This window comes from Styela clava, chromosome 2 (genome assembly GCF_964204865.1).
Source record: "Styela clava chromosome 2, kaStyClav1.hap1.2, whole genome shotgun sequence".
In the NCBI taxonomy this organism is placed as follows: domain Eukaryota; kingdom Metazoa; phylum Chordata; class Ascidiacea; order Stolidobranchia; family Styelidae; genus Styela; species Styela clava.
This window is the reverse complement of record NC_135251.1, coordinates 30904077-30914806: the sequence shown is the minus strand read 5'-3', so window position 1 is coordinate 30914806 and position 10730 is coordinate 30904077. Positions and strand designations below refer to the sequence as shown.

The following is a 10730-nucleotide window of genomic DNA, read 5'->3' as shown; positions in this document are numbered from 1 at the left end:
CTCGTCGCTAAGCAAACAAACCAGTTGAAATGTAACTATTTTTGATAGGTTGATCTCGGCTAATATAAATCTATGTATTAAATTTTGAGTTCTTATGCATGTGATTCGATTTACCTACGAGCATCAGAATAATAATATTGTGTTGAGAATTGAGACGTTCCGTTTGGTCATCGTCTTGTTTTGAAGCATTTTAAGATTAATAGGCTCGGATTCGTCTAATACCTATTCTTTATTACCCTATACTTTATCAAGTATCCTTAGGTTAAACGTCTATATCGTACTTTATGCTTGAGTATTTTATGAAAACAAGCATTAAATCAAAAATAGAAGAAAGCAGGAGTGTCGCGACCTTCTAAGAAAGAATGAAAATGGCGGGGATGGCTCAAGTTTTATCTCATCGAGATACTACACACGCAGGAGATGCATTACTTCAACTAAATAACCTAAGGAGGGAAGGAATATTATGTGATCTTACAATTATTGTTGAAGGCAGGGAATACAAGGTACTTATTACTATTATATCTTGCGTCTGAAATTGAAGAAATGCATCAAATGTTTGTGTGGATTTGGCATCACCAAACAAACATTTTATTGGAATAAGTCATTTTAATTCCTCCTTTTATAGAACTGATAACTACATCCCGTCGAAATTTACTTACTCAATTTAATTAATTTGAATTTCAGACCTCTATGTTGTATATCAGTACTGCTGGTATTTACCTTGGGGCTGACATATTCTTATCCGATATTTATATATTTTCAAAATGGTAATCACTTAAAATGACGTTTATCATTTAAGGCTCACAAAGCTGTCATGGCCGCTTCAAGCGATTATTTTTTGAATGCCATCTGCGGTGGAAAGACGACTGCAACCGTTACTCCTGGTGAGCACGGATATATCACTGTGGATCTTGAGCATGTGACTCTACGAGGGTTTGTTCCACTGCTCGAATACGCTTACACCGCAAATCTTCAAGTTAATGCCTCTGATGTTATCGATGTACTATCAGCTGCAAGCTATATGCAGATGTTTAAGGTAATTTATTTGTATAAATTATATTTTTTTTGCAAGATTTCAATTCTTTGTGGTTGGTATTTTAAATCCTAATCTGTAATACTCCTGTATTTTATATCTACTCTACGCGCTATTATTTGTTTCGTTTAATTTCCTAGGTTGCCAATGCATGTTCCGAGTTTATGAGATCAAATATACTGTGGGCTCAGTCTTTACCACGCTTAGCGAATTTTTCTGGCATACCACCTGGACTGTTGAACGGCACAAAGCGAGGACCAGATCGATCGTTATCTCCAATTATTTCAAACCAGCGTGTTCCAGGATCGCTTCCATCCGATATGTCATCCCTTTTAACAGCTACGGGGAGAGCTAATTTGGGGACTCCGCCTCTGCTAATTCCCATGCACCCAATGTCATATGGACTGGAAAGGCTCGCCGCAACCATGGCTGGTGAGATACAATTTGGTATATATAATAGGCATTATGTTTGGTATATTTATAACACTCTCATCTTCAATTTTCAGGCACTCAAAGTTTGCTTTCGCGATCCCCTGGAATGCCACCACGGGGTTTGACGCCAGCAAATTCCTCGTCGTCGCCTAGCAGAATTTCGACACAATCTCCTCAGTCTGCCTGGCCAGTTGTTTCATCTTCTAACACAACAATTTCGAGTCTGCCGCAACGAAGCATGGCACACACGGTATCTCCAAATGAAAATGGTACGAATCTTATTCATATTTATTACGATGAAGGAAAAAATAGCTTTACCATAATGTTTCTAAATATCATTATAAACGTTCTGTACAGATCAACGATATCCATCACCAAGCCATATGAATGGCAGCAGTGGGAGAAAATCAATGGCAATGAAAGTTGAAGCCAGGAGTGATGACGAAGATTCTCGTTCAAGTTCAACCGGCATAGAAAACAGAGGTATCACACTTGAGTTTTATACTAATTCTAATAGAATTCTAATACTAATAGAATCTATGTTGTTACTTTGTACGCATATTAAAAACGGGTATAAATCCATGAGTTTTTGAAGAGTTTATTTGGATAACGGTTAGTCATATCGCAACTGCTATTGCCATTCGTCGAATTTACATAAGTTTGATTATTTTGCGGAAAATCGTTTGAAGACATGTATTTACGTGCTTCCGTAGCCGCATGCCGAAAATGGCGTCTCCTTTGTCATTAATTTATTTGAATGTGAGAGCGCATCCAGGAGACGATTTTTAACCCTTGCTCTGCGTTCGCAATTATATTAAATGGCTCTCGTGATTTGGCAGTAAGTTTTTAGGGTTAAGATTGTGAGACGTTGTCAAATGCCTGCTTGCCAGTACTTGATGTTGAAGCAGCGCTTTCCCGCACTCTTGGGCAGCGTTTTCAATGGGATGCAAACAAAGGCAATGCCAGAATAACAGCATGCTCAAAGTATCTGGAGTGCCTGTGATTTCATTGCGAATACCATTGCACCTGTCGCATAGTACCACGAATTTTGTTCCACTTGATGCACAGAATGTCGAAACTGGGTAATTCTGCATTACAATATTGAAAATAAGATTGTTATATAAAGCTCAAAGCTGTTTGGTATCGAATATACCCATTCGCATAATCACTGACAATTTCACTTACTTATTTCAAGTTCATTATCATTAATCGACATACAACATTTCGATTGTGCACTATATGATGATAAAAACATTCTCCTATTTTGCCATAATCAATATTCATATTTCGTTGTTTGTATAGTGGTACGCCTTTATTTACTCACTTATGCATTTTACTCCAAAGGTGACGCGAATCTTTGGATAACCCATTATTCCATTGCGAAATATGTTTGAATTGATTTTTCGTTGGTTTTCAACGAAAGAAGACAAGATCGTCGGCACCGCCCATATTTCGCAGCTCGTAGTCGCATTTAAAACGAAAACGTTTTTGAACAAAGTGTTGTTTTTGGGGTATTTCCGTACAACAATTTTAACTTCAATCTTCAAATTTCGAAGTGTAGACGATTTTTTAATTGTATGAAACCGTTAGTAATGCCTGTGGAAAATGTAAATCATGGTATTGACACAGCACACGAACTATAATGTTTTTACCGACTTTTTCGAAATATTTCATATTTCGCTGAATATATTATGAATATAAAAGCTATTAGCACTACTATACCTCTGAAAGACCTAAATTGTAACTTTGAAATTAACTTTTGATGTGTAAGGATATTTCATTTTTAAATATTTTCTTTTTGTTCTATGCAAAAAACTATGCGTGTGCTATAAATTTACATTCTCATTGAGAAAATGAAACAATCGAAAGGTCGCGATCTGTTACTTATATAATGCGGCAAGGTTTCCCGGCAACCCCATTTTACGTGTATCCGTGTACTTAAGCAGTGGACTGTAAATTATAAAATTTCATCAAACACTTTCATTAAAGCACCTTTATGACATAAACGAACGGTCGTCTTGCTGCCGATAGTCGCATGGTTTCATTTATAGACATTCAAACCGAGCCTACGCACTAATTCAGCACTTCAACAACTCTAAAAGTTGTAGTAGTCGTAAAAAAGTATAGTAAGTATGTGAACAGAATCACGCGTCGGGGATTGATTATAATTTTTCAAATATACTTTTCAAATAATATTGAACTTAAGTCGTAAGTTATTTACAGATCTTCGTGGCTAACAATTCGACAAAAAACGGATTATGATTTCATAAAGTCTAGAAACACACTTACACAAGCCACAAAATAGATTCCGAACTTTTAAAAATTATTCTCAAGTGCGCATACCCCATAGATGGTTTAGTAACTCTCATATAACCTGATATAATATTGTTTTGGAACTTTTTATAGTCACCGTTTATCGTTAACACATGATCGTTCAATACAATCTGAGTGCCTATCCTCGTACAAAATTTTCTAATTGACTTCGCTTGTATTTACATCCTTTTATCAGAGAAACTACGACATGAGGAAAGATTTAAAAACTGTCAAATATCTGACTGTTTACTTTAGGAAATGCACTACCAATCCATGGCCGACTATTAATCGAATATTGAGAGATATGATAGATGAAAGTTTCCAAACTCGCAAATTCGATACTAGTGCGGTAGAATATCGTAATGTAGAAACATAAAGTGTATAAACTTCGGTCTGCATATATAAATAATTACGTGGGGCAGTAGCAATATCTATCCAATAGACAGATTAACACTTTTTCAAACAATATTGCCAATGTACGATATTATAGAGTAGCGATACGTTGCTGTCAATCCGTCTGTTTATTAGACAGAATTCCAGTCTTTGAAGATACGCCATCTCTTATGCGCAATGCACCACGCTGAGATTAAAGCAATTCGCCGCAGTTTTTCGGTATTTGTCTTATGTATAAAGTTGTTATCGGCAGACTAATATTTATACTATTTATCGACAGCTGGGCGTATATTCGACCATAAATTGTATAGAACATTTGCTGAAAATGTCAATAGGTAACATAAAATATTCAATTCCACTTTCTAATGACTCACTTTTCGTTTTTTGCATATTAATAATTTGTTTCGTAATTGAATGATGGCTAAGAACACGTAGCTATACCGAAACCTTACTGGTATTGTTTTGTATGCTATACTAAAACTATTTGATAAAGGATAGAATCGTAGTTTTTGTAAATTTTTAACAACGTATTTAAAATAATGCATCATTCATTCTTGTATCATACTTACCAATTTATATAGCATTTTATATCTTATGAGACATTAGCGAGGTAAACAGGTTATCTTTTTTAAACAATAAAATTTCCATTAATTTTGCATTGTAAATGCATAAAGAATGGCAGAGAGCGATCGTAAATCAGTCTGCGTCAACGCGATACTCTCTTTCAATTAGATTTCATACGAATCGTCGACCTCATCCGAGCTATCTGTACCGCCATGCATATTAGCTCAATATTGGGATGTGATGAACAAATTTGATTTCATTTGAAGGTAAATAGAATTGATTTTGTTATCTATCGCTTAGCACAGGTCATGGATACGAGTGCACTATAATTTGAAGTTTACGCCTTTTTAAATATCGATGTTTGACTGTGCTGAATCGGGCATTCGTTTGACCTCCAACGGCTTTGATGGCAGACGTAGTCATCACGTGATTCATGCAGGTGACTAAACTACGTCTTATTTACCAACGTCTATCGACTTATTGCGTTTCATGAAATTCATCGCGTCTTCAAAACCACACCTGAAAAGATTTCTCGTTTCCTAACGACAGTTGCGGTAATTTATTTTATTTCATGTTTGATTTAATTCCTGGTACATGCTGATTAAGTAAGAACGACGATAAAAACAAAGAGTTGGAATCAGGATGCTCTTTCGTCACGCATTAGTAAATTGTAATGTTCTATTTCTGGTTATTCTACTGATTTCAAACGAACAGGATACAAGACTTTATTGGCTTTGGATATTTTTGCCCTTTGTTTAATGAAAGTTTTATATTTCAGCATTTAGAAAAAACACCATGACCTAATTTATTTCAAGACTGATCTATTCCCTGCTAATCGTTAATAAACTTTTGTGTAATATAGTCCCCACTTTTTTACAAAACGTTTCTAAACTCTAGCGTACAATCATATAATTCATGTTTATGGAATTACATAGTTGAAGGAGGCTGTGTTTCGTGTAACATTATTTGAAGCGTTTCATGCGTAATACAACTAATAAAATTCTGATGTTATTTTTGAATAGTAATATCAGGTTTATATGATAGACTTCATATCGATAATTGTATCATGAACTATTTCATGGACTTATATAGTTCACATGTAAATTGAATAGGAGAATCGCATTTCATTTTACTTCGTACATTCAAAATGTAAAATAATCCATATTATTTATTTTTTGATTAAAGGGACTTTCTATGGAAGATAGAAACAAATATTATCATAATTTCGTTATACGTTTTCAATTTGCGTCCACCTATTGTCAATATGCCATCGGCGGGTTTGTCATCCACGACATTTTTAATCTTTGTACATGACTTGTATTCTATAACACTAAGTTTGTGTGGTTGAAACAAAATAGGCAAATAGTGCATGAGACGTATTGTGCCCACAGTCTCTCTTATATAAACATTTTGAAACGCTTGGCGTCTGCTTTCCGGCACTGGGAACGCAAATTCTAGCGCCATATGCTGTTTGTGCTAATATAATGCATTCGTTGTAATAAAATAAACATTGCAAAAATTCCATATGTTATCGGAGTATCAGAATCGACTAAACCGCCGGCCATGTCAATATATATGAAGTTTTATGCGAATTACTTATCCTCATTCAATAGTCAATATTTACATGCATTGATGCAAGTTGGTTGTTTTTAATATCTCCTTGATATTTGCTATTACATTTCCGAAACGGACATGTCCGAGAAAACGGTCGCGGGTGTGGCTAAGTGATTAACGCTGAAACAATTTTTCTTTTTCGTTTTAATTTCATTTTTGACAGTTTCACGAATCCTGAACATTATTAAGTAATACGTTATAAAATAACCACGTATCGATACCGTAAGTGGTTCCTATTAAAAAAATCTCTTGAGTGATGGATGGCATCGGATAATGTAAATTGAACATTTAGTTTCCTATATTTCGATTAGGTAATCTTTCTCTATCAAAAATTTCCCCCAAATTTACAGACCGAGGAAAGTCCTTTAACACTGTTGATAAAAAATACTGCAACGCATACCAGATGTCACATCCGTGCTTTATCGTTATCATCAATTTTATTTGGTGCAATGTGTCATTATATTTCTACGCAAGACAATGCACAGATTTAATAATATAAATTAAATATTTGGGCTTGGTTGACACAACAGAATCATTAATAAGAGTAGCGTGTGTATCTTGCATGGTCTATTTTGACGTTATTAAACTCTAAGAGTTATTAACCCAATTTGTCAGTTGCCAAATTTTCAGTTGAGTTGTTTGCGACATTCGCTAACTGCGCGTGAGGCGTGGACGCATTTTATTTACTTTTGAAAACTAATACAGCTTAGCCGTGCAGGTGCGTTCTGTAGTGACAAAAGAGCATAATTTAAGATGATAACTTAGACTCGGTTAGGTTATTTGAAATTTCCTTATCTGAAATATTTCTATTCATCCTTGCGATATCGCAAAAGAACATACAAGTTTTTAGGGCAACAAAATATTAATTTTTAACAAAAATATCGAGATCCTGTTGTTATATTTTTCTTCTTATACAATTATGGATAGATTATATTTTCGACAAGTGACAATTACTAACCATATAATGAAAATAGTGTGCCGGCATTATGAATTGATGATTACTAATTCCATACCTACCTGCCTCCTCTATACCGTCATCAATAATTCGGTTTTGTTGCTTTGTTACCCAACATAATGTGCATCCGCAGAGAGGATCGATAATTTATGCCAAAGAATTTAGCACAGACAATACTGTGAAATACTGAAACATGTTTGACCATTATTATTTTAGGTTCCCATTGTATGAGATTGACTTAATTGCAAGCAGTGGCATATGGTATCCGTGCGAAATTATGCGTAACGGCGTCATTTCGTTAAATACTGATATTTATACAAACATTGCATGACATGCGATAATCGACATCTCTCTGGCGTACAAAACATCACAACTAAGGCTCTTTTTTATTTTTTTTTTATCTTTCAATCAAAAAGCTCAAAACAACTTGGAATCAAAAGAAATGCATGTCAAGTGTTCAAAAAAACTATTTGCCCAAAACGGGTGTATCATCGATTCTCCAGGACATGCATATACGCATATATTGGTCAATGTCATGCAAATGCATTTACCTTCTTGCATAATTTTCAATCCATTTTTGTTTGAATTAGTATTTAACATCGCAAACTTTCCCAGTATTTGGTCACAAAGACATTTTAAATTTATGTCCCAGAAGTTCAGAACCGATGAAGCTATACAAATGTGCTCAAACTGCCCTAAATCGCGTATGGAGATATTGACTGAAAAAACACTGATTTATACTATAACTACAAAATCTGAACTCGCTCTACTGTGTTGATTTTAACCAGATCAGCATTTGAGTTATTGCCGTTGAGTTGGAATTAAAACTATGCAATATATGCGAGCAAATTTGTGATCCATCGTGGAAATTGTAGCTAATGAGCAACGTTATTATGAAGATATCACATTCGAATCGATATTTGTACAAAATAACTAGTGAAAACAAATATCTTTTTTTGTCATGATAAGTTGTTATGGTTATATAACGAAGATATCATATGTGCCACACTTAAAAAAAATAAATAAATTTTTTTATATTTTATTCTGTAAATGCTGCAAAATAAAACAATTCTAGAGTATATCTAGAAACGGGGAAAACATTACGTCATTTTCCGCCATCAGCAGTTATTCTGAAATAGATATCAATTATCGAGATAAAATATTATTCATTGAGAAAATCATGACTGAGAATATCCAGCATCTTGAATTAACGATGTTCATAAATGAACGTGTGTTTTGCTGAGTGTCCAACTTTTTATCCATTTTCAAAAGTTATCTGAATTGAGCATTTTATCATAAAACATATCTAATGCAACCGAAGCATAAAATTCGATTCTCACATCGTAGTTTCTTCCGAGTATGTAGCGCCTTGAGCAGGACTTATGCCCAGAGGCACAAAAGAACGCTTTGTCGATTCATAACAGCCTACATCAGCCTTGGACTTATTGTCCGAATCAACGGACGCGCAAAAAAATAGAAATATTAAGATTAATTTTTAAATTACGGAATAATGAACGTTACCAAATAAACCGAAATGTCGTAGGGATTGGTGAAAAAGTAGTATCACTAACAGTACTTCGATCGTTCGATGAATAAAACGCTTTCGTTATAAATAATCATCTCAATTAATCGTGACAGTTGTCTAGTTTGTCGAAAATATACTCTATTCATCAAACACACGAAAAAAAATTCCCCCAAGCGACGAATCGACTACAAAACCAGCATTGCGAAACAATAATCTCTGACACATTCAATTGGACGTGTTGTTAAATTCAATTATGACGACCCAACTTGTTTTTTTTCCTTAAAATTGTCTTGTCTTGTTAGAATGAATGATATGAACGTTCAAGCTAAACAAAATCGGATAGTAGTTTTTCACAAATATATCTTCAGACCAATATAAAATAATTGACTTTAATGAGGCTTCTTCTCTTTCTTTATGAATAACTCATATTATGCATTTTGTAATGCCCCTGTGACCTGATTTCGGTATTGAGATTTATCATTTCTCTTTTTTAATATTTTACGAGGGAGAGTACTTAGTAGGCATTAAATTCGATAACGGCTAACAACATTACGCTTTATGAAATAACACAAAATGCAAATGATCGCTTCAATGATCAACAAAGGCGCGTCACCAAACGGAAAGGGGTCTCTGTGGGAATAAAATGCGTTTGTGCACAAATCTTGTTTCATGCTGTTATGGCGCATATTTGCGTGACCATATCATTATGCGATTCTATTCCGTTTTGAAGCAGTTTAAGCAAATTAAAACCGTTGGCAAATGGGGGTCCCGAGATGAAAGAATTAGTTAACCCATTTTCTCCGTGACCCATTTCATTCGTTTGAATGCTTATTGATTGACTTCGCTTGTACATTGACATGTGCGTAATATGGTTAAAATGTCTTGTTATTTTAGGAAATTTGAAATTGTTTTCATATACTCATCCATGCATTAAGATATTTCGATGAAAAGCCGTAAATTTGCCTTTTGATGACTTTAAAAGAGGTGACTACTTCATGGTGTCATATATAAAATTTAAGTGATCTTAACTTGCCGGCGTATAATATTGTGATGTGACGACGTTTTACGTTTCGGAGGTATCGAATTCGTAATCAGGCCTAATTTTTCATGCCAGATTTCCGGCTTCACATGGCCCCAAATATCAAGTATTTCCTGATTAAATATCTTTATTGTAAATTTCCAAAGACCACAAGCTCTCAATGAATTGTGAATACCTCGTGCAAAAATGAAGTTACATGCTACCTATTTGTTTGTTACTATCTACCTCTCTAATTTTACCAATAGCGCGATGTGAAACAACAAGTTTCGAATTGAGTCTCAATTTTTACGAAGATTATATTCTTAAATATAGTTTGGTTAATTTTGACCGAAAGTGTATTTATTGAGCGTGAACTTCAGCTTATCAGATTCCCGTCCCACCAGAATTAATGATTACTCACAGACACAGCTTACATACGCCGGGAAGGTTATTACCAATTGTAAGAACGCCAAACAAAATTGAAATCTTAAACCGGGAATGTTCGTGATAAAAGCTGTAATAAGGTACATGCTATTTTGAGATTTCAGAGATTCCAAAAACGTCACATTCAACTTTATACATGAATCAATCAATAATAATAGAGTTATCGAAATTGTTCTCAATATTATATATTTAATTACACCAAAAAGAAGTCCTGCGGACAAGTTCCTATGCATGCGTTATAATTAACGTAATTAAATTAACATTTCCTTTTTAATATTGATATAATTGGTTCAAATAGACAGGACTTCCGTGTACTTGAAACTGCATCCTATATACGCGTGATTCTCACTAGACCGTATAATATTGAGTCAAATTATATGTTTTATCTCTCCCATTAAACTAAAACGGTATCGATATCATTGGGGTAGGCGTATAGATC

The 10730-nt window shown here is 34.5% G+C and overlaps 1 protein-coding gene across 1 annotated transcript in view; it reads left to right on the top strand.

The window, feature by feature from the left end:
* The first annotated feature begins 251 nt into the window (after positions 1–251).
* Positions 252–10730, top strand: part of LOC120335719 (uncharacterized) — a 29047-nt gene continuing 18568 nt past the window's right edge. Inside the window, exons 1-5 of the mRNA XM_039403308.2 lie at positions 252–503; positions 800–1036; positions 1174–1465; positions 1540–1734; positions 1823–1948. Of these exons, the coding sequence (XP_039259242.2) occupies positions 363–503; positions 800–1036; positions 1174–1465; positions 1540–1734; positions 1823–1948 (991 nt within the window). The 5' untranslated portion in view covers positions 252–362. The remainder of the gene's footprint in view (positions 504–799; positions 1037–1173; positions 1466–1539; positions 1735–1822; positions 1949–10730) is intronic.